Below are 27,886 nucleotides of genomic sequence, written 5' to 3'. Positions count from 1 at the left end.
CACTGCCTGCGCGACACGGGAGGGAAGTGCGTGGCTGGCGGCCGGGGCCTCCGGGATGGGGGCGGGGCCTGCGGGCCGGGGGCGGAGTCGGAGGGTGAGCTTCTCCCCTTTTCCCGCCCTCCCACATTTCTCCCAAGCTCCTGCCCGGGTCGGGTGGGCGGCGCGCAGAGAAAAGACCTAGGGAGTGTGGCAACCGAAGCGTCGTGGCTGCCTAGCCGGCTGGACTCGAGTTTCTCCATTTGTGAAATTGGGGGATGGGTAGGAAAATGAAGCAGGGGCTTGGGGTCAGGCAGCCCTTTGGGGGGGAGGGGTTCAAGCTTGTAGGATTGCCAGATTTAGCCAGTAAAATACAGGACGCTCAGTTATATTTTCAGATAAACAATGAATAATTATATTAAAAATCTGACATTCCAGTAACTGGACATTCTATATTTTCTCTGGTGACCCTAGAGGGACCGTCTCTAGTGGTGCGACCTCCACCTGGGCCTCAGTTTTTCTCCTCTATGAAGTAGGGATGATGACAGCAGTACCTGCCAGTGAGATAGTACAGGGCAGCTGTGATACAGTTAGGATTCGAACCCTGGGCAATCTCACAGCCACATATTTCACCTCCTCACCTCCCCCTTCCCAAAGCGTCCTCCAAACCCCAGCCAACTCAATCTTGCACCCCTCAGTCTTGCACCCCTATAGATGCTGAAATGTGTCCCATTTGAAGGCTCAGGTGGAATCCCCTGGGGAGTGCCTTCTGGGGCTGCAAAGGGTTGAAAGAGCAGATACAGGGCAATAGGGAGGAGTGCGCCTGTGGAGAAGTGGAGGGCATGCTTCTCATCGAAAGTGTTTTTATAAAATGCTTTATGGGCCAGAAAGCTCAACTTACCACCTCCATCACACCTACCCCTTCAGGACCTTCCCCTGGGATCCAGGCTAGATTTCTGCTCAGACCCCATTTCAAATTCTACTTGCCTTTTTCTCAGAGTCTCTGGTGTGGGCACAACACCAAGGTGTTTGGGTATCTGCACCCAGATAAGCAACTTCCCAAGGCTACGTGTCCTGTTCCAGTGCAAAGTCAAGTTCGCCATGCATCTCCCCGTCCTATGGGGGGGCACGCTAAATCAGCCCTGCCCCTGAGCTTCCTTTGAGCACAGGCCTACCTTGTCCCTCCCCCGCAGCTGCGCCCAGCTCAAAGGTAGTGGTCCACTTTCAGTCTCTCTCTGTGGTCTCCTATTCATTCAAGGCCAGGCACACAGTGGGTCCCCTAAGCCAGAGTCCTTCTGCCACCACCCCCAAGTCCTCGTCCTTCAGGTCTCTCTCTTCATAGCCCCAACCCCAAGGGGAGAATGGTGAGAAAATTCCCTAAGGACTCATTCATCACCCACAATGGCTGGTGAAGTGACCATTCTTTCCCCAAAGAGGCAACTCTCTCCTTGTTAGGGCCACATGGAGACGAGGACATGCCCGAATGTCCTGGACTCCCAGAGTAGATGAGGATCACACATCCACAGTAGAACTGCCAGTGGGAAGTTCTGCAGGCTCAGATAAGCTCTTCAGTTTGGTTTCGGCAAAAGTCCACTCTCTTTACCCTGACCTACAAGGTCCTGTACAGTCGGAACTCCTACCTTTTTCTTAATCACCTTCTACCTATCCTGGTCACCCTTCTGACCCCCAATCACATTGAGCTCATCCCTACCTCAGGACCTTTGCACTTGCTCTCTCCTCTACCTGGACTGCTCTACTCACATAGCCAGCTCCCTCCTGTCATTCAGCTCAAATGTCACCTCTTCAGAAAGGCCCTCGCCAACCACTCTATGTGGCACTGCATGCCCATCCCTCTAAGTCACCAGTCACACTCTGAAATCATCCTGTGTACTAACGGGTCCATCCACCCACTAGACTCTCAGCTACACATGGGGGCCGAGTCAGGCCAGTCACGTTCTCCGGCATTTCCAGCACTCGCAACACCCAGCACACACTAGATGCTAGATGATGTCTGTGGAATGACCAAGTTAGAACCAGGAATCCTGGGCCCCATGAGATCTTGGATAAGTCACGTCCCTCTCCGGCCTTAAGCTCTGGCTCAGCCCATTGCCAGAGACCCAAGGTAGGTGAGGGGCTGAGCCCTCCTTATCTGTGAGTGCAGGACTCTCAGGCTCTGACTCGTCCTGCCAGATCCAGACCCTGGGGAAACGTAGGGCCAAGCCCTGTTTCCTGCTGCGTAGCCCTCCTGCTCTGAACTTCCCCCCACCACACACCTCCTGAGTGATGACCTTACCGCTTCTATGTGTCAACTTCCTGCTGGGCCAAAACAAGAAATTCTCCGTGACTTGTGCCATTTCACGAGGTTGAATAATCATCCAAGGTCACCCAGACAGCTCGGGGTGAGGTCAATTGTATACATATTCCAGGAGCCCACTCTCCAGTGCTGCGGCATTAACTTTCCCTGACCTCTCCCTCCCTACCCGCCATTTTGCTTTATTTTCTCTGAAGGCTAATGGACTGGCAATGTTTGGTATTAGCTGAATGGCTCTCCCAAGGTCCGGTTCCAGGGCTGGGGGTCAGCTCTTGGCCCACAACGTCCCCTACCACCACACTGTCCCTCCCACCCTGAACTCTGACCGCAGTGAAATGTTACTTTCTCTTAAGTGTCAGGCTCTCTCTCACCCCAGACTTTTGCTGTGCCCTTGGCCTGGGACCCTCCCAGGGCTGCATCTGACTCTTCTGGTCTCAGTTGAGATGGTTGAGCCCCACCTCCATCAAATTATTAGGTGGAGGCCCCTTCCCTCAGCACAATGGCCCCATGCCCCTTCATAAGGCTGTGTCATACCAGGCTGCTTTTGTCACCATCTCTCCCCAGGCCGTGAGCTCTGTGAAGGTAGAATCTGCGAATCTTGCTCCACCCCCAGGTCCCCATCACCCAGTAGAGGGCCTGTCAGGTGCTCAATAAATATTTAATGAGTTAACAAAGTCCGTTTTCATCTTCCAATTGTACAGATTAGGCCACTGGGGCACAGAGAGGTTTAGCACCTTGCCCTGGTCACACACAGCCAGGCCCCAGAGCAGCTCTAGAGGAAAGGCCCACTTGCGTATGGTTGGATTGGACCAGGGTCAGAGGCCAGGCTGGAGTTTCCTGGAGGAAGGAGAAGGAATGATCAGGGGCTATGCATGCACTGTGCTTCTTTGCTCCCGGTAATTTCCGAGCAGCCATACCCTCGGGTCTGACCACCAGCCCCTACCCCCATTCCGCAGATAAGAAAAGTGACTCCAGGGGAGGGAAGAGCTTACTCAAGATTAATGGTGGGCCTCCAAATAGTGTCTTCCAGAGATGCAGGCCCCCCCATTGCTCCCCACCTTCTCCCACCTGCCTCCCTTGAGGAGCAGGAGCAAGAGGGACCACCTCAAAAGGAGACCAATGGGCAGGGGGTAAAGAGGCCTGGGTTCTTGGGCTGGCCTTTCCACTTACCCATGGGTAAGCCCCTTAAAGTCTCTGGGCCTCAGTTTCCCCATCTGGACAACAAAGCGCTTGGCTGGAGCCTTCAGCCTCCCCCCATCCCCAGTGCACAGGGCTGAGGGAGATGGTGGGTAAGAATACAGGCTCCTGAGTCCAAAAGGCATAGTCGAGTCCTGGTTCCAGCGTTTATTGCTGAATGATCTTGCGCAGTCCCTTCACCCCCTGAGCCTCCATTTCATGTCTGTAAAAAGAGAATAATAGCTTTTTTTTTTTTTTTTTTTTTGAGGATTAAATGAGCTAACGTAGGAGAGTCCCTGGCACAAGGCCTAACGCGGCATCACCACCCAATGAGGCTGTGTTGTCAAGGTATTAGTTGGGGAATGCTGCCCTCTGGAGGCCAAAGGGAGGAACGGCAGGCGAGGGGAGCCCAAGCCGCCGCCGGGGCCAGGCTAGAACCCTGGTTCCCGGCGTGCGCGCCCATTGTCCAGATGCGGAGCGCGGCGGGCGCGGGTCACGCGGTGTGTGCCTCCACCCACTGGCAGAGGCGACGGGCGTAGCGAGCGGGGCTGACGGTGGAGAAGGTCCGGCGCGGGTAGCGCAGCGTCTTCCATAGGTGCTCCAGCCGCTTGCGGAGCCCGTAGACCGTGGCGAGATCCACGAGGCCCAGGAAATAGCGTTGCTCCGGCCCATCCAGGATGTGTAAGGCGTTGGGGGAGTCGGGCAGCAGCCGGCGGTTCTGGGATGCCGGCTCCTCGGGGCTCTGTACCCCTCGCACAGACCTGGCGGCCAACAGGAGGGTGAGGCTACCGCCTCCTCCAGGGGGCCCCAGCCCAGGGATTCCCGCAAGCGTAACCACGGGGCGCCCGGGCAGCTTCTGCGCTGACCCCGCTCTTCCTCCGCGCATTCCCACAACTCCTGTGTGCCAGGCCTGTGACGTCAGATAAACTGGGAGGCCGAGTAAAGTGTAGATGACGGTCTAGAGCTGCACTGTCCATTACGTAGCCACTAGCCACACGTGGCCATTGAGCATTTAAATGGGGCCAGTCCCAACTGAGATGCGCTGTAAGTGTAAAATACATACTGAATTTCCAAGACAGTATGAGAAAAAGAGTGTAAAACACCTCACAAACGTTTATATTGATTAGTTGATGAAATGATAAAAATCTGGGGTGCATTGAGTAACAAATATATTATTAAAATTATTTTTACCTGTTTCTGTTTACTTTTCTAAAGAGGCTAAATTTTCTAAAGAAAATTTAAAACTACATGTGTGACTTGCATTACATTCCTTTCTTTTTAAAATTTTATTTCTTTATTTGAGAGAGAGAGAGTGCACAGAGGAAAGGGAGAAGCAGACTCCCCACAGAGCAGGGAGACTGCCTGGGGGGGGGGGGCTCGATTCCAGGACCCCAAGATCGTGACCCCAGCCCCAGCCGAAGGCAGCTGCTTAATCAGCTGAGCCACCCAGGCGCCCTCGCATTACATTTCTATTGGGTGGTGCTGGTCCAGAGCATTTGGGTCACACAGACTCTGGCTCCGTCCTTATCTGCCACATCACTGTGGCCAAGTCTGGTATTGGGGTGTTTCCTAAACTTCTGTTTGGGGTCATCCAACCCTGGAGGTTTTCAGGGTGGCAGAGCTGAAACTGTGTGAACAACGTCCAACCCCAGTTTATAGATAGTGTGTGCGTGGGTGGTGGTGGGGTGCCTTCTAAATGCATTCCAAATCCGAAGATGTCTTTGGCTGGGCCCCAGTCCCAGCCAGAAGCAGGTTCAATTCCCTAATTTTCTCCTCCAGGAGGTGGAGGGGAGTTGGGGAAGTGTCGCTGAAAGAAATTAGCCAAATGAGAGACAAGCCCTCCCTAGACATCAACCAATCAGAACCCAGGGGTCTGGGTGCCTGGGCAAAACACCGAAACCCTTTGGGGGAGGTGCTGGGGGTTGGGGAGGAGGGAGGAGAGGGTTTGTTCTGAACGAGGGGCTGGGAACTGGTAGGGGTGGGGCTGGGGCCGTGGCCATTTACTAGCCAGCATATTTCAATATGACAACAACCATTAGATGCAAAGTAGGGTTTACTGGCTGCATGACAATTGTAATCTAAGCACCAGCTGGAGATAGAAGGGGCAAGGGAGAAGCTGACCAAGCTTGGGTGGGCAGACCTTGGGGGCGGGGAGCGTCTGTGTCCCAGGGCAGGAATTCCACCCTCTGGGCAGGATGTGTCCAGCCAATTTGTGGGGAGCCGATAACCTGGATTCTGCCGCAGCCTCACCCACCTCCAGAAGGTGGGCTGGGGGCTGGATGAGAGGATGTCACTTTGCACTTTTTCACCTACTAGATGATTGGACCTCTTTCCTTAATGGGCTTTCCTCAACCCCGACGTAATCCTGCTCAGCCTGGGAGGACTGAAATCCCAGTAACTAACCAAGTATTAATATGAGTCCTCAGAAGTCATTCTACTACCTCACTTCCCCCCTCTGAGCCTCAGTTTTCACATCTCTAAACTAGGAACGAGCCCACCTTAATGACCTTCGGTCGGCATGCAAAGAGCGACAGTTACTTCTACAAAACCAAATGGCGAGGGTGCCAATGGTGATGACCTCAGGGTCCTAGAAGTGGAACGACTGGTTCAAATGTCAAAAGCCTCCTGTGCCTGGGGGGCTCAGTCGGTTAAGCAGTTGACTTCGGTTCAGGTCATGATCTCAGGGTCCTGGGATGGAGCCCCATGTCAGGCTCCACACTCAGCGGGGAGTCTGCTTCTCCCTCTCCTCTGTCCCTCCCCCTGCTTGTGCTCATTCTCTCTCAAATAAATAAATAAAACCTTCTATTTTATTAATAAAGGGCAAGCACTCTTTCTAAAGTAAAAATTAAATAGGTCTGAAAACTGCTTTGAGACCTTCAGTGGCTCCACATACCCTTCAGGAAAATGGGCAGATTCGTCACATCAGCACTGAAGCCCTTGTCCAGCTGGGTCTCCCCTGCTCAGTCCTGTGCTGCGGTCCACACATGCCCACCAATCCCGCCACCCAAGCTTCTCCAGCCCTCCACCCTCCACACACACACACACACACACACACACACACATGCACGCATGGACACACGAACAGCACACTTTCCAGTCTCCGAGCCTTGGTCTGTGCTGACCCCCCGCCTCATCATCCATCTTTCTCATGCTCTCATCACCTCATTCTTGCCCTTGCCCCCGCGGGGGGCCCACCTGACTGTGCGGAAGATGAGGCTGTTGCCCGGGCCCCGCTCGTCCTCATGGAGAAGCTGGAAGGCCATCAGGAGGCTGTAATCGAGCACGTTGAGCTCCCGGAGGAAGGCGGTGTCCAGTTCCATCTGGTGGAGCAGCCAGCTCCGCTGGGGCCCTGCCAGAGCATCAGTGCCCCCACCTGAGTGCTCCTCGTGTGTCAGGCAAGGCTCTGAGGGCTCCACACATATCTGCCCCAAGAGGGCGGGTGTCATTAACTGTTCCATTTCACAGACGAGGACACTCATCTGTAATTTGGCCTGGTCACCTAGCTAGTAGGTCGTGGAGCCAGAATTTGAACCCTGTTCTGCCTGACTCTAGAATCCGGGCTCTGAATGACTCAGGCAGAGGGCAGGGCCAGGGACACCCTTATAATTTCACCCCTGAATGGAGGAAGAGCAGGCACGGACTGCCTCCATGGCTCACCCAGGTCGATGGTCTTGCCTTGAAAGTTGAGGTCCTTCAGCACCAGGACAAGGGGGCTACCCTCAGGGGCTGGCTCCACCCATCGGCTCACCTCACAGCCCTTTATGTCGTACCTGTGAGTGAAAGGGGGCGACAGAATTCAGCTTTATACAGACTGACACTCACGGGGAACCAAGAAACAAGAGCTTCCACTGGGTGGATGTTAGAATCCTCCCCACAAGCCACTCCATTACTGTCCCCGTGTCAGAGCTGAAGAAAGAGGCTCAGAGACTTTCTTTGACTTGCCCAAGACCACACAGTAAGTAAAGGGCAGAGTCGGGATTTGAACTTGGGCCTTTGGAAGTCCAGTTCGGGCTTTATCCCTGCCTGTGCCTGCCTCTCGGCACTTTGTCATCCCTGGAAGTGTCCCTGACACGGGCGTCCAAGCCTAGACAGCAGCACCAGAAGGGCTTGAGGGAAGTCCTCGGCCCCGGGGGTGGGGGGGGAGCACTCATGGGGAGCTTGCAGGCAGAGTCACGGTTAGGAGGCAGAGAGGGCCGTGTGCAATAAGAGGCTGGGTTTGAATCCCTGCTCCTCACACAGTAGCGGTGTGGCCCTTCCCCTCCTCAGCTTCTCATCTATAAAATGGGGGTGATAACCACACGTACCCCTCAGAGTCGTTCTGGGAATAAAGAAGGCAATGAATGCAAAGACGACCCAGCGCCCAGTGCATCCTGAGTGCTCAGGGGACGCTGGTCGTGCCTATCCCTGTCTCCGATCCATTGGGAGATCTTGGGGATGTCCCTCCCTTCTCCTCCCCGAGCCCCAGTTTCGCATCTATCTAGTGAGTATGGGTGCTTCGGGTGGTACATCCCGCGTGGGGCCGGGGCCCTGGGAGGCGACTCACCTCTCAGAGATGCGGCCGGCGGGATAGAAGACGCTTAGCATGATGATGAAGAATTCCTGGGGACGGGGGTAGGGAGTGAGGGAGGACAGGATCTCACCCTCCAGCCGCCCCCTCTGGCCCGGCCCCCTCGCCTCGGCCTCACCCACCTTCTTTCCCCGAGCCACCCGCAGACTGTGCACTCCTGGAAGGGGAGAGGGCGCCAGGTGAGGGGCCCCCAACTCGACAACCCCTGGTCCCTCCCGCCCTTGGCCCAGCTCCAGGCCACGCCTCCTCCTCGAGGTCCACTGCCTCCCGAGCCCGCCCCTCCCGGCCGCGGCCCCAGACCTCTGCCTCCGCTTGGCTGGACGTCCCGACTGGACCCGCCTCTAGGCAGCCCCGGAGAGGGGCGGTCCTCAGGCGTGACCCCACCCATATGCCCGCCCCCTCCGGGAGGCCCCGCCCCAAAGCTCGGCCCGCGCCCGCCGAGCCCGCCTTTCCGCTCCGCCGACGTCCAGGACACGCCCCCCACGGAACGCTGCCCGCAGCCGGAGCCGCCGGCCCAGGCTCGGGCTCAGGTCTCCTACGCCCCCCATCCTGGAAGCCGCCCCACTCCCTAGCGCCCTCCCCTGCTCGCTCTCGGTCTTCTTCACTCCTCCCCGCCCCCTTCCCCCGCCCCGCAGTCCCCGGTCCCCGGCCGGTCGTACCCAGCAAACGCGCAAGGAGCGAGTGCGGATACCGCTGCAGATGCTGCACGTAGCGGGGCAGGTGGGCGAGCAGCGCCCGCACCTCCCGACGCCGCTGGGTCTTCAGGAAGAAGCGTTGGTCGTGGCTGGGGGTTGGAGGGAGAGGTCACCGGTCAGGCGGGGCTGGAGCGGCCCGCATCGGGCCCTCTGCCCGAGTGTGGATCTGTCTGTCCGGTTCTCGAGGCCTCCCCACCCCCGCCCCGGTCACCTCCCGCCCTCACTCTCCTCCATCTGACCTCTACCTGGCCCTGACCCTCCCTGACCTGGCCGTTCTGTTTCTTTTCCACCCCCCCACCCCCTCCACCCAGGGACACCACTCCCACCCCTTCCCCACCCCTGCTGCCAGCTCACGACAGGAAGAAGCTGGCTTTGCTCTTGGAGGTGCTGAGGAACTGCAGGTAGGGGCCACCTGGGCCGAGCGCCGCCTGATAGTCCTCCTCGGCCAGGCCTAGGGAGTGGCGCAGCCAGGCGAAGGCTGGGCCAGCCAGGGTGCCCAGCTCGAAGCCCTGCAGGGGAGGAAGAGCAGCCCCAGGAGTGTCCACGGGAGACCCAGGTGTGTGCAGTAGGCCCTAGCATGGGAGGGTCAGGGTAACCACACCCTTCCTGCAAAGCCCTGAGGCAAGCCAGCACTCCCACTGCACTGATGGGGAAACTGAGGAAGACAGAGAAGGAAGACCAGTACACACCCCTCCCATGCAGCAGTCTTGGGCTTCCTACCTCGTGAACCTGGGTCAGGACCTCGGAGAAATCCTCCTCAGTGGGTGGTCCCTACAGGAAGGGGTGGAGGGGCTCAGTCAAGTCTTAGCCCCACACTGCCAGCTCCAGCATCCCCAAGAGCCCTGCACCTGGCCTCACCCTCTTCCGTCAATGGGATTGCTCCAGCAAACAGAGACCAGAACTCAGAGCCTCGGCCGTTCACCCAGAAGCACATGTTGGCCAAGTGAAGCCAGATGCCATCCCAGTGAAAGGGGATGGCCTTAAAGCCAAGGGACCTCCCTGCCTCAGTGTAAGAAGGGCAGGATCAGAGAAGGCTTCCTGGGGGAGGTGGCCTCTAAGCTGAAATCTGAAAGGTGGTGGAAAGGAGGAGCATGGTGCTTATAGCAGGGGGAACAGCATCGGTGGTCACTGAAAGGGCAGGAGGGCTCAAGTGGATGGACTGATTAAGGGAGGCATGGAGTGTGAATGCAGCTGGACAGTTGGCCCTTGGGCTTGAGCCAGCAGGATCCGGAGGCCATGCTGAGTACTGGGGAGCCATGGAAGATTGTCAGCAGGTGATGAGATTTAGAAGACCGCCCCCCTTCCCCGGCTCCTACACTCTTCTTGGACCTCTAGGTCCCTATGCCAGGACTTGGCCTGTGGGATGTGGTCACACTGTGCACACGTGTGCACACACACAAACAACACACATGCTTGCCCTGGCCTGTCCAGCTGCTGAGCTTGCAGTTGGGCGACCCTTTCTGCTGAGCCAGCCTGGCCCCAGCCTGAGCTCTGGGGAGGATGGGCCAGGCTGGTGGAGTGGGGGTGGGGTCCTTTCTCAGCCATACACCCTAGCAGAGCCAGGAGGGCATCAGGGACCAAGGACTACAATCCCCCCCACACCCATTATACAGATGGGGGCGCTGAGGCCCGAAGAAGCAGAGGCCCATTTAGAGTGGCACACCACCACCTGGGTCAAGGGGTTCCTCACGTCCCCAGTACACACTGGGCTTTGCGGCTTCCTGGCCTCAGCCCCCACCCCAGCGTGTCCCTCCCTGCACCAAGCCCCTGATTTCCTCCTTTTATAGCCCTCTCTGATCCCCGCCCCTGCAGTATTAGCAGGACCTGGCATCCGCGTGGTCTAGCCCTCGGTACCGAGGAGGTACATGGCACTGATGGGCCACTCACTGTGGGTGGGTGGTCCATGGAGACCTGGGTGGCAGCCCACAGCCCTGCCTGCATCATGCATGTCAGCTGGTGCAGCTCATGTCCCGGGCCAATCTCAAACAGGCCAAGGCGAGCCTGCTTGTCTCGGAGACGCCAGAGGAGGCCACGGCGGCCCGAGGTCGAGGTGGCTGCTCTGCATCCAGCCTCTGGGGAGGGGGCCAGGACCTGGTGGCAGGAGGCACAAGAAGCAGTGAGCACATGGAAGCACCCCAGAGGGGAAAGACCTGGGTTGGGGTCCCAGCTCCAGGACTTGTGAGCCCCCCTGTTATTGCTCTCTGCCTCAGTTTCCTTGGTTGTAAAACAGCGATAACGCTGGTACCCACCTCGCTGGGTGTTGTGATGGGCCACACAGTGTCCGGCATGCAGTCAACACCCAGAATAGAATGATGGTTATTATTATCAGTAGGTAGAGAATGCTTTCCGCAGCCAAACCTGTCTCTCACCAGCTGTATGATCTTAGGTAAGTCACCTAACCTTTCTGCGTCTCGTTTTCTCATCTGTAAAATGACAACTGTAATAACTCCTTTGTGGCAGTTTGAGCTCCAGGCACAGGAACACTTGAGAGTAGGAGCTGTGACGCCAGGGACTCGGTCACCTATTCCACTCCCTATTCTACTCGTCTATGCGGAGTTCCTCCAGGCCGAGCGGAGGGTCAGCACGAAGCTGAGCTCACAGCAGCTGACCCATTAGTAGTGGGCACCCACCATGTGCCCAGCACTGGCCGAGAGCTTGACTTGCTAACAGCCCTGTGGAGGAGGAGCTTTTTCCCGATGAGAAAACGGAGGGAGTTCTTTGGGGACACCCGCCAGACCTCCCCCTCCATACCTGCGGCCCCGTGTGGGGCGTGTCCTGGTCCCCGCCCAGTGCCGGACCCCTCCAGGGCTTGGATGGGGGTGTGTCCGCGGTGCACAGGGAGCGGAGGACTGGGCCCTGTCCCCCAACACTTCCCTCTCCTGTCCTCTCTTGGGTCCGCACCTACCTCGCGGGGCCCCGGGCTCGGTGCGGCCATCGCCCCCGCAGCAGCTTCCCGGGCTCCGGCCGCGTCCCCGCCGCCGCGCTGCAGGAGCCGGTCCCCTCCCCTGCTTCTGGACGACCAATAGCGCGGCGCCGCTCACGGCTGCACCCAATCCGCGCGGGAGGCGCCGGCGATCGCCTGCGGGTCCCGCCCCCGGGGCTGCAGCATCCTTCAGACCCCGGTCCAGGCCGGGGCGGGGCCGCTGCGTGTTGCTCAGGGTCGCCAGGAGGGAAGACCTCCCCCCCGCCCAAGTTCGTCTCCTCAAGGGGGCTCGGGTCTCGGGGCCTTTTGGGGAGGCGGGAAACCTAAATCCAAATCCCGCCCACCCACTCGGGCGTGAAATTCCCACCGACTGTCCCTCGGGAGAGGAAACTAAGGTCCAGAGAGAAAAGTGAGTACCTCCAGGTCACACAGGAAGTCCGGGGCATGCATTCATTCAAGGCCTATTTTGATCACTCACTATGGGCAGGAGCAGCGCTAGGCCCTGGGGATTCAGCGGTGAGTGGAGGGAGGAACACAGCTGCCAGCGTGATCTTTTAAAAGCATAAATCGGATGATGTCACTCTCCTGCTTAAAGCCTCCAGTGGCTTCCCTCGGCACTGGAACAGAATCCATACCCCTCGCTATGGCCCCAGGCCCCTGTCAAACCACTCTGCCTACACCCACCAGACAGCCACGTGGGCTCCCCTGCTGGTCCTTAGGCATAAAATTCTTTCACACCTGGGCTTTTGAAGGTGCCATTCCCGCTGCTTGAAATCCTTTCCCCTAGGCTCTCCTTTGCCCTATTCCTTCTTGTCACCTCCCCCAATTCTAAGTGTCCCCTCATTCTCATTTTTTTTTAGATTTTTATTTATTTGACAGAGAGAGAAAGAGAGCACAAGCAGGGTGAGTGGCAGAGAGAGAGGGAGAAGCAGGCACCCCACCAAGCAGGGAACCTGACATGGGGCTCAGTCCCAGGACCCTGGGTATCATGACCTGAGCTGAAAGCAGATGCTTAACTGACTGAGCCACCCAGGCACCCCAGTGTCCCCTCATTCTTGATCACATCACCTTGTTTTATTTTCTTCATCACACTTAACACTGTCAGAAATTGTCTTGTTCATTTATTTATTGTCTCTCCCCTCTAGGCTGGAAACACCAGGAGGGCAGGAACCATGCTGGGCTCCTCTCTTGGCTCAGTGCCCGGCACAAACCAGTGTTTTGTAAGTATATGCTGAACCATGTGAGTAGGACGTGCAAAGGGCCTCAGTGACTCCCCGGAAATGAAAGGCCAGGGTAGCTGGAGTGAGGAGAAGTGAACAAGCATTCAGGTTCTCTTAGGCCATGGTAGGGAGAGGGGTGGGAACCCAGACAAGCATTATGTGTATGAGAAAGATGCTCAGATGTTCTTAAAAGGCCATGGTTGTCATGTATAGTCACATTGGAGGGGCCAGAGTGGGGGGCGGTGAGGAATCTTGGTGACTTAGGGCAGAGGATGGTATCTTTGGGCAGAGGAAGGTGACTGGTGGGGGAGGGGAGAGTTGACAGGATTTGGGGTCATGGGACGGGGGCTAGGAGGAGGAAGCCAAGGTCAGTGATGTCTGCCAGGCTTCTGGCTTGGGTTAGGGGCACAGGATGATGCCAGTCATGGAAGTGGGGGAAGGGAAGTTGGGGAGAGGGAGTCTGAGAATTCAGATCATGACGGGATGAATTTGAGGTGCCACTCTGACATCTGATGGCAGTTACCTGGTGTGTGGGCAATACGTCGGGGCTCAGGAGGTGAGCCTGGGTAAGGACAAGTGTGGGGTGAGAAGGCTTGTGACCAAGTCCCGAGGAGTCCACCGTCTCATGGCGGAAGTGAAGCGTGGGAGACCCAAGGTATGAGAATCCTCATGGACACCGAGAGCATCCGAGGTGCTTCCGGGGCATGTCACAGAACAACGTGGGGTCGCCGGTGGTCTGAGTGGGTACAGCCCTCCGGGAGTGATGCCGAGCACAGTGAAGGTCAGGAACGGCAGGCAGTGGGTGTGGACACCCTTTTGGGAATTTGGCCATTTATGGGACAGGGGGAGAGACCTGGAGGGAATTACCGGCTTGATGGAGGGTCTTTTAAGTGGGGGCTTGAGGCATGCTCATGAAACACCAGGAGAGGGAGAGGCTGTCCCATGACAGGAGGGACCGTCAGAGACAGGATATTCCTGCTTTAGGAGGGGGACAGGATGGGACAGGTGAGGGCAGGGCAGGTGTGCCTGCAGTTGGCCTCTGTTCTCGGATGAGGGAGACGTCTCTGCTGACTGCAGTGAACATCACCCAAGGTGTGACAGAGGCTTGAACTAGGTACTGCAGACGGGAGACCCAGCTGCGAGGGGTGGAGGGTGTGGTGGGATTGCTGGGGACACAGACCGGGGCCGGGGCCAGATCGGTCAGCCTGACCAGAGCCCGGCTCTGGCTCCCCTAGCTCTCACTGCTCAGAGCCGTGCTAGGTTGGGCTGCTGGGTACAAGAGATGGGCGATGGACTTGGGCTTTTGGGGGACTGGCCTGAGGCTCCCTAAAATACTAGTGCACACTAGCTGGGCTGGCGCAGGGGAGGCAGAGGACAGGCTGCCGTGGCGTGTGGCGCGTGGCTGTGCCTTGGCCAACTCCCCGTCCGTGAGCTGCACCAGGCTGGAGCCATGTCTGTTTCAGTCCCCACTTCATCCTGGCTCCAGCACGGGGACAATCTGGGAGGCACCTGAGGCACCCTCCCTGCCCGAACCGGAGTCTCCTGAGCTGAGGCCAGCCCCTCTCCAGCCCCCGAGCAGCCCGGCTCGCCCGGTCAGGGACGGCACAGGGACAAACACATCAAGTGCGTTTATTGTTCCACTCTCCCCAACAGGCCAACGCTAGCGCTGGGGGGCTGGGCCTCTATGAGAAGCAGTTGGTCTGAGGGCCCACTGTGGCCACCCTAATGTGCCCTGAGGCCTGGTGGTAACCCCAGGGCCTGTCAGTCCTCCCCTTAGGCTTCCTAGGTCCAGAAGTCCTTGTGGGGCCTGGGGCTATGTCAGACCTGGGAAAGCTGCCTCCGAGGAGGAGCAGGACATGGGGGGAAAGGTCGCATGATGCCTCAGAACCTACCAAGGCTGACATCAGCAGGTGACAGGAGGGAAACTGCAACAAGAGGAGAGAACCCAGGGGAAAAGGTGACAGGGAGTCTGAAGGTGAGGTGGGGACGACCAGCATCTTTCAGGTCCTGAGTCACAAAGGGGTGGGGGGGAAGCTTCCGGGTAATCCTCCCTCCTGGCTTCTGGAAGGTTGAGCAAGGAACGAGCAGGCCTGTGTGGTAGGTCCTGCACAGCTCCAACCCACGGGGATGTCTGCAGGGCGGCCGGGCTGGAGGGGGCTGCAGGGCCTGGATGGGTCCTATGCACCCCCACCTTCGGAGGGAAGGCAGAGGAAGGTCTGGCAGCCTCAGCCCCGCTGGGCCTTCACTGAGCCTTTTTGGTCACCTTCTGGTTCTTCAGCATCACGTAGGTGATGAACACTCCTGGAATACACAGACCAGAAAGGCCAAGTAAGAGCTGGGCTTGGGCTGCTGGGAGGCCAAAGCAGTGCACAGCGTGGTGGAGCGACCCACGCACGGGGCCAAGCACCTGCCCAACTACCCTGCAGGCCAGCGTCAGCTCCCTGGTCATTCAGCAAGCCACACATGCGCCCCTGCGTGTTCCACAAACACCAGCAGAGTGCCTGCACAGGCAAATGGCCACGCTTAGTGTTGTAGATTCCACAGGGCACAAGACCCACTCAGTTATCCACCGACCCACCCAGTCGACCACCTGCCCACCCACCCACCCACCCGCCTACTCACATCCACCACCCACCCCACCACCCCAGCCATCCAGGTGACTCATCCAAACCACTGTCCTGGGTACCAACTCGGTGCCACAGCCTGTGCCAGGAGCTGAGGACACAATAATAATGATGAAGATACAGTCCCCGCCCCAAGGAAGCCCGCACATGAACACTGGGAGAAGGAGAGGGGCAGGATCACGAGCCAGTGGGTGACGAGGAGGTGAAAAGTGACCCAGGTGTGAGCAGAGTGTTGATGGTGGTGGCAGAAGGAGCAGGAAAAAGGGAGACACTCCATCAGGGCCATCCCATTTAGGACCAACGAGCCTGAGGCATGGGGAAGACCAGAAGGGCTACAGACTGGCAGCCTGGAAGGATGAACAGGAAAACCCCGGGGGACGGGGTAAGTTGGGGGCCAGGGGCCTCAAGCAGGTGTACAGCAAGTGGTAAAGTGTGGAAGCATGTTCACGGATGGGAGAGGGTTGAAGGCATTCCCAGACACGCTGCTCAGCGTGGAGGGAGTGATGACTTACCCACAAACAGGAGCAGCAGGAGGCCAGCGGCCAGGGGGATGGCGACAGCATACGCTCGGGGCAAGAAGTACTTGTGGATGACATGCTGGCTGTCGATGAACGGCTGGTATCGAGGACAGAGCTCTGGTGAGTGCTCCTTGCCTTGCCCAGCCCCTCAAGGCCAAACACCGCCCTTCCTCCATCTCAGGGGCTAACTCCAGTCAAAGCACTGGGACAGCACATGCTTTGTCTAAGATGATGGTATCTGGGGTGTTCAGGTTTGTTTCCTTCATTCCCTTACTGAATAGTTGTTCACTGCACACTTGCGTGATGCCTGCCCTAAGGCGGTGCTGGGGACCCGGGGATGAACAAAAGACGTGGGACTTGCCCTAAGGCACTCAGAGCCCTACAGGGGCAAAGGTACAGGCGGAATCCTCAAGTGGGCTCCAAGGTCTTCTTTACTAACAGTTTCCTCCAAAGTTCTGCAAGTTTGTGCCCTCCAAACACGCTGCACTTCTTAAGCAGTAACCCCCAAATCTTCCCAAGAGAAAAAAAAAAATCCTAAAAGCCCTTACAAAATCTACGGGCACTCATCATGCCCGTGAGCCAGCAGGATAACCTAGAAGGACTAGAACTCCAATCAAAGGCGAATCAGTAACGGGCTTTACAGTGTAGCCTTAAGAGCCCGACCCTTCTTCCTGAGCTTTAGCGTCCTCATCTATAAACTGGGACACCTCTGGCATCGTCCTCATAGTGCTGTTCTGGAGATTTCAGGAGATAGGCAGGAAAAGCACCTAGCACGGTGCCTGGTACCTAGCAGCTGCTTAAATGCTGCTAGGGGTCAGCTTCAGGACCCAGGGGTGAAGGTGAGCCGAGGGCGGGGGAAGCACACATACCAAGAGAATCACCCAGGCGGTGTAGTAGGTGAAGATGACCAGGCTAACGGCGACGAGGCCGAGTCCCACCACCTGGTCTGTCCCCGTGGCCTGGAGGAAAGGAGGGCTCAACTGACGAAGGAACTCCCCATTCAGGTGCACTACTGGCCGGGTGGCGTCGCGGCCTGATTCCGCTCTTAGCTTCCCATTCACTCAACAGACGCACACGGGCCTGACCAGGTATCACTTTCTAGGCTCGGAGAGTGCCGGGCCGCGGCGCTCTCATTCGTACAGTGGGCCCGCGGGACAGCAATCCGGGCTGCAAGTGCCTAAGCCCCGGCTCTCGGGCAGACCCCACCCCCAGACGCCCCCCACCCCGCCCCCAGCACTCGGCCCGGAGCTCACCATCTCCCCCGCGCTCCCTCACCCGAGCCGCAAGCCACCTCTAGATCCGGATCCGGGCCCTTCAGGCCCTGGGCCGCAGGGCACGCCGGGAGTCGTAGTCTTCAGGCGGGCCCGGGCTACGTGTCCCTAGACAGGAGGGCGCCACCTCCCTCTTTGCATGCCGGGAAATGTAGTTTCCAAGGGTATTGTGGGTCACTCTGTTCCCCAACTCTCCTTAGGGAATGGAATCCAATGGGGGACCCAGACTTGCCGTCAGTCTTGCCGAACTCGCCCCAGAAGCAAAAGTCCATCTCTAAAATATCCCAGGATCCCAAAGCCAGAGCGGGATGCCGTGGGAGGTCAGAGGTCCCAGGTTTCCTATGGGGAAAATGACGCTCAGAGAGGGGCGAAGACTTGCAGATCACAATTCGAGTCAGTGGTGAAGCGGAGAACGGAACCTGGGGGCCCTACTTCCTAGTACCGAGGCCCCAACTTGTCTGTCGAGAGGGGTGCAGAGTGTTGCCCCACCTGGAGTGGGAGAAGGAGGGGGTGGCCCAGGTCCCCAGGGATGCGCGGATTTCCCACTGGCTGTGGGGGGAGCGCCCCCTTACTATCGCCGGGCTTCCTAGGCGACCCTTCCTAGGTGTCCTCTCTTCCCTGCAGGGATGAGGTCAGGGTGACCCTCCCTTTCCTCACCATCTGCCTTTTGGGCTCTGGGTGTCGCTGCAGCCCAGGCAGCAGCACAGACGGATCGGCCGACCGGCCCCCTCGTGCAGGTCCCTCCCCAGTCTGGAACACTGTCTTCCCACAGCTTGCCGGGCTGGCTGCTCCTCACCCATCAGGTCTCACTGGGATGCCACAATCCACAGCCGGGCAGGGGCTCCCTCCTCCGGGCTCCACAGCCCCCAGTGTGCCCCACGGTAACGCTTGTCATTGTTTTAGTTGGCGCATTTCCTTGCTGATCTGGCCTGTGAGCTCCGTGGGGATAGGGTCTGTGGTCTTGGCTGTATCCCTAGTGCCCAGAATGGCGAGTGGTGGAGGGGTGGACACACTTGCTGAGATGCCTCTGAACCAGGCATGGTTTGCTCCTGCTGGCAGCAGGTCTCCTTGGGTCACCTGAGCCCGTCTCTGCGGGGACTGCACTCTTCAAAGCTGATAGGAACAACTCTTCTTGGCCTACAGCCTAATGCCTTTTCTCTCCATCTCAGGACTTTGGGCTCAGCCAGGGGCCAACATCCCCTCCCCAGGTGTGTCGTGCAGAAGAGGGGAAGACTCAAAATCAGCCTCCAGGGTTTAAAGGGGCCATGAGTGGGTGTCAGCCCTAAGAAGGGGCGCAGACAATGCCAAGCTGCAGCAGGGAGGACGCCTGGTGGTCTGGTCCCTTCTGGCCGGTCCACAGCCACTGAGGGCTCCTATTACTTCTGAGCTAATTAAAGGCCAGGCTGACTTGCCTTTCTCAAAGAGCTTGGCTAAGTTGCTGGATCCCCTGTAACTTGAGAGTGTTGGGGGGCAGGAAATGAAGGGCTTAGGCCTGCAGACAGTGGTGGTCTGGGACTTGACAGAAGTTGGGAACTCACTCAGCACCTCTTGTGTCAGACTGTACAGCCTCTCGTCTTTCAACCACAGACCCATTTACAGCTGAGGAAACTGAGGCCCAGACAGTGATCTGTCTCAGGCTGACTGCTGGGAAGGTGCGGTGGTTAGAACTTGCACTGAGACCAGAGCTCCTACTTAACTGGGTGCGAGAGTGGCAAGAAATTGCCCTCCTGGGCCTCAGTTCCCTCCCCGGGACACTGGAGTAATAAAGGTCGTAATGATGTGACAGCAGCCAGGACAGGGAGGACCCTGGCCACCTACATCCTTCCCCATTCGCCGATATCAACCTACACATCTGGCTTTCTTCCAATGCTGACCACGCGGAAAGACAAACAAAACCCAACATGCCATAACAAACAAGAACTGCAACATTTAATTTTTTCCCCCAAACCAAGACACTGACACTAGGTTGATTTCCCCTTACAATGTGATTTTCTACAACAGAAGCCGGGACACAGATACAAACACAGCCCTCTGAATAAGGGATGGTGGTGGCAGCAACATTCTGTTAGAAAGGAGGGGAATTTTTTTTTTTAAGACCAAAAAAAAAAAAAAACCCCCAAAAAACCAACCCCCCAAAAACCAAAACAAAACCCACCCCCACCCATTTCCCAGCTCAAGAGAGAGGAGAACACAGCAGACCTCCATCCCGGCAGATCACACCGTGTGGTCAGTTTGGGGTGACCAGAAAAAAAAAGTAACCTAAAAATAGTGTAGACTTTTATTTTCTTTAAATTTTCTAGTAAAAACGTTAAACTGGCTTTCAAGGAAGATTCCAAACTGGCATTGCATAGACTGATTCCTTTCCAAAAATATCTCTAATATAGTCTATCTTTCTCTATATAGAACTCTAAGTCCAGGAGCTGTGTGTGCCTGGCGGGAATTCACTGAGCTTGAGGGTACCCAGAGGTCGAAGAAAGGGCTCCCACGTGGGGATGAGGCTGGGGCTCTAGGCCTCTGGCTCCAGCTAGTGTTAATTTGGATGTGGCCAAATTCTCAGTCCAATTACCGCGGCCCGGGGCCTGGCAGGGGAGGCTGTGGCAGGCTCTGTGTCCTTCTGGGGTGACTGTCAAGCCCAGACCTCACCTTGGGTGGGGCTGGGTTTCCTGGTTTGGGGGACTCCCCAACAGCACCGGAGCTAGTTCTTTTCTGCCTGAAGGCCAGAGCTTTGAGCCAGATCCCAAATACACCCTGAATGCGCCCCACCCCCACCCCCCAGGCTGAGGTCAGGCAGCTCCAGGAGCGGAGGACAGTGCTCTCCTATCTTCTGGGGGTCGCTTCATCTGGAGACAGCACAGCCAGCTCCCTTTTAAAGTGCCAGGTGTCTGCGGGGCAGGAAGGGACCTGCAGGGCTAACCAGAGCCTTCTCCAGCCGGAGCAAATGCTCTGTCCTGTCTCAGCAGGCAGCTCCTCACAGTCGGTTTCTAAGAGTTAGGGGATTAAAACCACAACAAAGAATCCTAGAAATGCTCTGCTCCCGAGGCCAGGAGGTTCCAGGACAAAGGCTCCAACTCTTGCCAGCTGGAGCATAAGGGCAGGGAGCCCTCCCAGCCTGGGGAGGACACCCCACCGGCACCCGCACCCCTACCAGGGAGAGCCAGTATCCTGGCCCCCCATCCAGATCCCCAGCCCTGCTGGGACCCAGCCAGCAGGTACGGCAGAGAACAGAACCACCTCCCCTCACCTGGGGGAGGAGAAAATACCAAACTGTGAAATTCAAATAAAAAAAAAAAAAGGAAAGAAAAGAAAAGGAGAAATTTAAAAAAAAGAAAAAGGTACAGGACTAAGTAAACACCAGCCTGCTGGGTTCACACAAAATGAGTGAAATTTCAGAGTGGCAGGGAAGTCTGTCCAGGGACTGGTGGGCAGCCAGAACCCACCTTCAAGCAAGTAAGGAAGACAGGGAGTGGGGGTGGGGGGGGTGGGGGAGGTGGGCAGACAGCAGAGGCTTTAGCGAGGGGCCGGGGCAGGGCCAGACTGCTCCCCACCTCTCCCTCGCCCAGAAAGAGGGATGCTTCCAGAGGAGGGCTGAGGCTTTTCTGGCCAGGAAGCCAGCTCCAGGCTAGTCCAGTCACAGCCCACCTGCCTCTCCAGCATCAGCCCCAGCCTGGGCTAGCTGACTCTGCAGGGACAGAGAGGGGCCTTTGCTTGCCAAGCCCAGCCCGAATGCCGACCTCCAAGGGTTTGGGAGGCACCTTCCCTGGCTTCCTACGGGAAACCAGCTGCTCAGGATCCAGCCCTGAGCAGAGGAGAGCCACCATCAATGCTCAGACCTTTCTCAGCATGGGTGTCAGGCCTGAGCTGGAGCTAACTGGGGGAGAGGCAGTGCCACGTTCCAGCCGGGCTGCGAGAGGCAGGTGCTGACTGCACAGCAGGCAGCGCCCAGAAACCCTTGTGAAGGGCTCAAGGGAAAGGCAGACAAGGGCCAGTGGGACTGTGCTGGAGGCAAGCATGTGCAAAGTGCAGGCTGCCAGGGCAGCAGGAGAACATTCGTTGGGGAAGCGGGTCTCGATCTGGAGTGTGGATGGGTCTGAGGTCTTGGTTCCCAGGAGAAGGCCGCCAGCGGGTCCCCTGGGACACAGGGAAGGAACAGCTGAAGCACTAAGCAGTCAGAGGGGCATCGTGGCAGGATTCTGGGGGTGGACTGGCCCTCCCAAGGGCGAGGGGGCAGTGGAGCAAGGCCCTGCTAGGGCATGGCTGAGCCTATGCTCCTGGAGCGAGCAGGGACACAGGGCAAGAGGCCCCTCGGCCACAAGCATCCCTGCATGTAGGTGCTGCCTCATGTCCTGGCCGAGGGGCCAGACTGGTCTCCAGCAGGCAGGCCTGGCCATCTTTGTCTTGTCCACCTGCTTCACAGACCTGCACGTCCTGCCCCCTAGTGGTTCAGAGGAGAATATTCACAGTGGTGCTCAGGGCCTGGCGGGTCAGGAGGGTCCCGGGATGGATGGGAGGACAATGGAATGATGCTTTGGGGCAGGAGTGGGGCTGGAGTGCATGGAGGAGGCACAGATGAGAGGCGGCACGGATGGCGATCTGAAGGGGAAGGTCCCTCGTGGAATGATGCGGGCTTGCATGTCTGCAGAGGCAGGGCCCTTCTCCAGCCTGGACACCCGCTCCTCAATGGCTTTCAATCACAACAGGCTCATAGACCCCAGAGGAGACCCTGCGGGGAGAGGAGGAAAGAAACAGGTCAGCCTGTCCTCCTAGGTGCTCTTCTGGGGCAGGCCTGGGAACGACGTCACAAGTTGGCCCTGTTTCACAGAGGGGTAAACTGAGGAGTTGAGAAGTAGAGTCACTTGCCCAGGGCAACACAGATGTCAAGTACTGAAGCCTGTGGGATCTCAGAGCTGGTGCGAGCCATGCCTGAGCCCTTCCTGAGCACCAGTGGCTGCACATAGAGGTGTGCTGCACCCACCCTCATGGCAACCCTGGCAGCGAAAGACTGCATCCTGCCCCATTTGACAGATGAAGAAACTGAGGCACAGAGGGATGATGAAGCTTACCAAGAAGACAGAAGGTTGGGGAGCTCTTCTCTCCGCTGAAGCCAGACCCACAAACAGGGTCATGGACATTCAGGGCTTGGCATGCAGCTCTGCTAAGACCTTGCTCCTGATTAAACTGGTTCGTTCCATCCCCTGAACCCATTTCCTCACTGTCATAGGGGGCTAGGGAGGGGTGTGTAAACTTCCGAGGAGGTGCCCTGTTTTCCTCTTGCCTATCTCCCCTGGGGACAGCCCAGGAAGCCACAGGGAGACGGCGGCTGCAATTTCGAGCCTTAGCCAGCAGGTGTCAGCATAGCAGCACCAGAGGGAAGGTCTCCATCCACCCCCACCCCCCACCTTAGATGTTAAATGTGCACTTTCCTGGCCGGCCCAGGGGAACAGAGGGAAAGGCTTCAGCACAGCCCTGCACAGGGGGAGCTCCTCTACTCATTTGCTGGCTCCTTCAGTGAGCCAGTAAACATGCTACAAACTGGAGAGCTGAAGCACCAGGTCCGGCCTACCACACCCTCGTGTGTAAACATCACGCAGGCACCAATCTGTGTTGCTCACTGCTGTATCCCTGGCACCCAGCTCAGTGCTTGGTGTGGCTGGTGCTCAATAAATATTTATGCAATAAACAATACGAATCATCATCATTTTTAGGGGTTCCCAGATCCAGAAGGAAGGGAAAAGCAGGGTCCGAAATAAAGATGGATAAAGCCCCGCCGTGTGCAAGCCCTGCGCCAGGCGCTTTCCCAGCTACCCTCGGAACCCTCAGAACCAAGTCCAGGCTGCTGTCCCAGGTTTCTAGGGCAGACGGTGTGGTCCATGCCATTTGACGGACAGGGAAACTGAGGTTTGGGAGAGAAGTGAGTGGTCCGAGGTGACACTGTGGTGGGAAGAACTGTTATTCAAGGCGAGGTCAGTGTCCATGGAGACCGTGCTCTCAGCACTGTGCCCCATGGCCACCCTAGTGACCCATCCCCAAACCGCGACCCTACCTGTTGGCCAGCTGGATGCCACTCAGCGTGGTGGAGCCATCCCGGCTCACGAACAGCCGGAGATTGCTGTCTGTGGGGACACAGGGGAGGATGGAGGCTGAGTGGGGCAGGGGCAGCCGGGGCGGCCCCGGAGCAGGCAGCCCCGTCCCCCAGGCCTCCCCACTCGGGCAGCTCACCCTCAGTGTTGCTGCCGTCCGTAAAGTCCTGGCTTTGCATGATCTTCTCCACGATGTCGTCCGCGTCGATCCGAGTATCATCCACCCAGGTTGGGTGGCTCTCCACGGAGTCCTTCTTCCGCCTGGGAGGGGCGGGGCAGAGCAGAGTCACAGCAGTCCGGCCAGTGACAGGTGCAAGGACGACAGTGGTGAGCACCTATGGCACTCAGGTGGCTCTGAGCGCGCGTGAGAACCTAGTCCCAGTCGTGCTCCTTTAACCCTCACCTCAGTCCCCAGGGCAGGTGCCGTGACCTGGTTTTATGGATGACGGCCTGGAGGTCCCGAGAGGTTACCTAGCCTTAGCCTCTGAGAGGCCGTGTGGTGTGAAAAGGGGGGACCTAGGTCACTAAGCCACACACAACAGCGTGTGCCTGCCAGGCCCAGGCTGTGCCCTTCATGTCCATCCAGCCCTCTGAGGGGGGGACCCTGCTGTCCCCATGGTACCGGTAAAGAAGCAGAGGTTCAGGGGGGCCCCAGGAAGGGTCTGTTCTCCAGGAGCATTGGGCAGCGGTGCTCACCGGAGCGAACGGTCAGACAGATGGGGCCGCGGCGGCCGCGGGGGCTTCTCAGGCGGCCGGTGCTCGCGCTCGCTGCCTTCGGGGCCCTCCACAGTCATGCTGAGGCCGCCAGAGGCGCTGCTGCTGGTGGACGTGTTGCGGCGGTGCGTCAAGTCTGAGAGGCTGGAGGAGCGTGAGTGTTCCGTGCTGTAGCCTGGTGGGCATTCGGGGAGGCTCGTTACGCGGGGCCGGCCAGGAATGCGGAAAGCCAAGGGCATGGGGCCAGGCGGGCACTCACCAGAGATCTTGGAGTGCTGGCTGGCATAGCTGGAGCTGCGGGAGTGGCCAGAGTGGAGCACCTCCTCGGGGCTGGGCAGGTTCTGTTCGGGCCCCTCCGGCGCCCCTGGAGAGCGGGGAGAGGGCGGGCTTAGCAGTGGGGCCAGCCCTGGCCATCCATGCGTGTTCTCTCACAGAGGCGGTGGGGGTGGGAGGTGGGGGGCAGAGGAGGGTGTGCTATGCGTTTCCCATTTAACAGACAAGAACTGAGGCCCTGCTCCCACCACAGTCGACCCCCGGAGCCCAAACTTGCTCATTCCACAAACTTCTGTGAGGACGTCCTCTGCACAGGTGCTGTAAATAGCAGATGGGGTGTCACAGGCCAGCGGGAAGGGAGAATGTTGAACAAAAAATGACCCACAATTAACCACAACTGAGGTGAGTGGTACAGAGCAGGGAGCAGTGTGGATGGGGGTTTGACCCAGTCCGGTACCAGGGAAGACTTCTCTGAGGATGTGGCCTTAATGGGAGGCCTTCAGGAGGCATGGGAGGGAACAAGCCACAGAAGGCATCAGGAAAAGGGCCTTCCAACCAGAGGAACAGCAGAAGCAAAGGCCCCGAGGCTTGAATGAGCTTAGGTCAGTGCGGCTGGAGTGGAACAAATAAGGGGAATGGGGAGTGGCCAACAGTCCTGTCCCAAGTCACCCGTAAACAGTAAACAAACTTTCCAGCACTCGCCAGCAGGAGGCGCAAGGGACCCAGGCGGATGTACTCTGGGCTCCACGAGAGCCTGCCCACCAGTTCTGGTCATAGGAAGAACTCATCTCATCCATCCCCCTCCTCAGAGAAGAACACAGCAGGCCACAGGCTGGACTCCAACCTGCCTGTGTCCCCACCCAAAGCACAGGGTTCTCAAGATAGGTGCTCTGCAGATGGGGGCTTGCAGGAGAGGGGTAGAAAACCAGCCACAGAGGCATGTGGGGACTCAAACCCCACCCTGCCTGGGAAAGGTACCTCTTCGACTCGGCACAAAAGGTACCATCTATGCTGGGGTGTCCTGGTGTACCCCCTACCCCCAGAAACTGGAGAGAGCAATGGTGTTGGGAAGCCCTTGTTTTTGCGAGCAGTCACCAGGCTGAGGCAGACGTGAACCCCAGCTTTCAGCTCCAGGCCTCACCTGCCTGAGCTACAGAAAAAATGGGAGTGGAAGAAAGCTGGCCCTTGAGGTCAGGGCCCTCACTGCTCCCAGCCGTCCCGGGGGCAGAATCACTCCGCAAACATCCGCTGAGCCGCCCGAGGCCCCGCGCCCTATCTAATTGCTCTCATGGTGCAAATTAGGGTGGCACGTGCCGCCCTGCTCACTCATCAGCTCAGGGGCAGTCTGCCTCCGGCGCCAAGCTCACCCCCAGGGACGGAGCACGGGGGCCCCACCTCGCCGGGCACAGCACTGGACCCGGGGTAGCGGGGGAGGCTGGAGCCTAATCTTCCTCAACCTAATCTCCTGCTGTCTCCTCTGGAGGTTCGGACGTTTGCATTTTGTATGACGTTAGTAATTATGACAATTTAGTAGAAACCCAGCGCCGGGAAATACATAGAGCACATACTGTATGCCAGGCAAGGTGCGCTCAGCTCACCCCCACAGCAGCCCAGGCTGTGGTTACTGCTGCTGCCCCCTTAGTCGGGGAGGATGCTGAGACTGGACAGGCAAAATGGCCAGTCCTGGCAGCGCAGCAAGTGGGTGAGAGAGGGCTCCCGGCACATTCCTCTGCCATCAGCACTGCCCCCCACAGCTCAGATGCAGCTCCAGTGCCACCTCTTCAGGGAGGGCTGCCCTGGTTGTTCCCAGAGAGATGCTTCCAGTGCCTGTCACTGCTCCTGTCACACCTGTAGGGGACGTGGACTTTCCTGTCTCTCCTGCAAGACTCAGCCTCAAGGTGAGGGCACTGCTGTGATCCTGGAGCCTCGCACGGCGCCCAGCACGTGGGAAGGGCTCAGACATTGGCCTAGTGGAAGCATGGACGGGTGTCAACACCATCCCACCACCTGTCTTCTCAGCAAGCATCCCCCTTGGGACCTGGGGATATGGAGATGAGCCCTGGGCCACGGAGAGGAGCAGGGAGGGCAGGCGGGGAATGGTACCTGAGCTGAGGATGGTGGGCCTCGCCTTGGGGGGCCGGGTGCCACCGCCACTGCCACTGCTGCCGGTCCCACCGCCCTTGCGCGTCAGCTGCAGGGAGGAGTCCTGACCCGGAATGGAGATGGACTTGGCGGTGGACGGTGGCCTTGGGAGGATAGAGGGCTGTGACTACAGTGCCCCACATTCAGGGTCAAAGACAGGGGAGCCCAAGAGCCTGGAGGAGGGGAAGAGTCCTGGTGTAGCCCGTCCCAGCCTGTGCCCACACTCACGTCTTAAAGCAGGGGTCTCCGGAGAGCAGGAGCATTCCAATGGTGACCTGCACAGAGGGAGGAATCAGCCATACCACACCCACCTGCGGCCCAGGTGCCTCCCTGTGTCCCCTCTGCTCTGGCTTCCCGTGACAGGCTGGACTCTGATCCCGTCTCTGCCCCTTGCTGGACCTGATGAAGCCATCGAAATGCACTGAGCCCCTGCTTCCTTGGGTAGATGACAGGACCAATCCTGACATCTGCCTCCTAGGGTAGTGGAGAGGACCAGGGAATGGGAGGCTTTGCATGGGTCAGCGCCCCGCACACAACGCAAGCAGAAAAAGTTAGCTACTGCCCTGCTCCCAGCCTCAGAGTGAGCGAGGGCACACGAGCTCCACACGGCAGGCAGGCAGGAGGGAGGCTCACAAAGCCCACCTGGTAGGGAGGGGGTTCACCAGGTATAACACGGGGGGGCAGGGGTGGGAAATGGGGTTCTCAGAGTCTAAACGGAGGGCGGGGGCATGGTGAAAGTTTACTGAGTAAAGTAAAGCAAGAAGCCGTCAGAAATTCAACATCCACTTGGGCAGGGAGTTTGGCAATGGCCCATTCAAGGCAGGGCTGGGTCCCCAAGTCTGCGCTGAGATGGAGCGACAGGAAATGGGTGATGGGACAGGAAATGCGTGCCCATACCCCACTGCCACCACTGACAGAAATGGAGATCATTGGGCTGAGACTTTTTTTTTTTTTAAGATTTTTTTTTAGAGAGAAAGAGCGAGAGAGAGAGAGAATGTGCAGGAGCAAGGGAGGGGCAGAGGGAGAGAGAAACTCAGGCAGACTCCACTCCCACCGCGGAGCCTGACATGGGACTCGATCCCACAACCCTGAGATCCTGACCTGAGCCGAAACCAAGAGTGTGACGCTTAACCGACTGAGCCCCCCAGGCGCCCTCCGCCCCTTTCTGGAAGTGAACTCTCCGTCCAACGTGGAGCTTGAGTTCATGACCATGAGATCAAGAGTCACGGGTTCCAACGACTGAGCAGCCAGGCACCCCCTGAGGCTTTTTTTTAAATGAATTATTTCATTTGACTGTGACAGCAGCCCACAAGGAGGTGACGGCCCCAGGCTGTAGACAGGGAAGCAGCACTCAGAGACTCAAGCAAGGGACGGCCCACAGCCCTGAAGACAGGACGTG

At 58.0% G+C, this 27,886-nt stretch overlaps 3 protein-coding genes across 6 annotated transcripts in view; all 3 read right to left on the bottom strand.

The window, feature by feature from the left end:
* Positions 1–3,409: 3,409 nt before the first annotated feature.
* PIP5KL1 (phosphatidylinositol-4-phosphate 5-kinase like 1) lies at positions 3,410–11,660 on the bottom strand. Its single transcript, XM_045771193.2, has 10 exons — positions 11,631–11,660; positions 10,613–10,816; positions 9,446–9,496; positions 9,080–9,234; positions 8,690–8,814; positions 8,153–8,187; positions 8,007–8,062; positions 7,121–7,233; positions 6,659–6,812; positions 3,410–4,224 (listed from the first exon to the last, which is right to left on the bottom strand). Exons 1-10 carry the CDS (start codon positions 11,658–11,660, stop codon positions 3,957–3,959), a joined length of 1,191 nt encoding a protein of 396 aa, XP_045627149.1. The 3' UTR covers positions 3,410–3,956.
* Positions 11,661–14,481: 2,821 nt separating this feature from the next.
* DPM2 (dolichyl-phosphate mannosyltransferase subunit 2, regulatory) lies at positions 14,482–17,367 on the bottom strand. Of its 3 annotated transcripts, XM_045771021.2 has the most exons (5): positions 17,264–17,360; positions 16,880–16,969; positions 16,005–16,107; positions 15,559–15,583; positions 14,482–15,169 (listed from the first exon to the last, which is right to left on the bottom strand). In XM_045771021.2, the coding sequence occupies exons 1-5, from the start codon at positions 17,264–17,266 to the stop codon at positions 15,094–15,096; spliced, it is 297 nt and encodes a 98-aa protein (XP_045626977.1). In that variant the 5' UTR covers positions 17,267–17,360; the 3' UTR covers positions 14,482–15,093. The 3 variants fall into 3 exon arrangements, with proteins under 3 accessions (XP_045626977.1, XP_087725465.1, XP_045626978.1); XM_087869339.1 differs by lacking the exon at positions 16,880–16,969 and having other exon boundaries at positions 17,264–17,367; XM_045771022.2 differs by lacking the exon at positions 15,559–15,583 and having other exon boundaries at positions 17,264–17,359.
* A 1,821-nt stretch (positions 17,368–19,188) lies between these two features.
* The window catches only part of EEIG1 (estrogen-induced osteoclastogenesis regulator 1), a 34,167-nt gene continuing 25,469 nt past the window's right edge, over positions 19,189–27,886 (bottom strand). For both annotated transcript variants that reach the window (XM_087869338.1, XM_045771020.2), the window contains 7 exons: positions 26,716–26,762; positions 26,449–26,591; positions 24,332–24,436; positions 24,055–24,247; positions 23,498–23,619; positions 23,322–23,391; positions 19,189–22,001 (listed from right to left, as the gene is read on the bottom strand). In XM_087869338.1, the coding sequence (XP_087725464.1) occupies positions 21,956–22,001; positions 23,322–23,391; positions 23,498–23,619; positions 24,055–24,247; positions 24,332–24,436; positions 26,449–26,591; positions 26,716–26,762 (726 nt within the window). In that variant the 3' untranslated portion in view covers positions 19,189–21,955. The remainder of the gene's footprint in view (positions 22,002–23,321; positions 23,392–23,497; positions 23,620–24,054; positions 24,248–24,331; positions 24,437–26,448; positions 26,592–26,715; positions 26,763–27,886) is intronic.

This window comes from Ursus americanus, chromosome 18 (assembly GCF_024610735.1).
Source record: "Ursus americanus isolate L20-20 chromosome 18, mUrsAme1.1.p, whole genome shotgun sequence".
NCBI lineage: Eukaryota > Metazoa > Chordata > Mammalia > Carnivora > Ursidae > Ursus > Ursus americanus.
Note: the sequence above shows the minus strand (reverse complement) of the source record. Positions and strands in the feature narration are given on the sequence as shown.

Excerpts from the sequence above, each read along its gene's own strand:
- PIP5KL1 (XM_045771193.2), bottom strand. The coding sequence starts at position 11,660 with ATGGCCGCACCGAGCCCGGGGCCCCGCGAG. Across the intron at positions 8,188-8,689 it reads GCTCCTTGCGCGTTTGCTGG|GAGTGCACAGTCTGCGGGTG; the intron begins GTACGACCGGCC and ends CTCCCCTTCCAG. Across the intron at positions 7,234-8,006 it reads GCCGGCCGCATCTCTGAGAG|GTACGACATAAAGGGCTGTG; the intron begins GTGAGTCGCCTC and ends TTTCACTCACAG.
- DPM2 (XM_045771021.2), bottom strand. Across the intron at positions 15,584-16,004 it reads CCTGCTGCTCCTGTTTGTGG|CTCCTGGCACAGGCTGTGGC; the intron begins GTAAGTCATCAC and ends TTGTGTCCTCAG. Across the intron at positions 15,170-15,558 it reads GGCACAGGCTGTGGCACCGA|GAGTGTTCATCACCTACGTG; the intron begins GTTGGTACCCAG and ends TGTGTATTCCAG.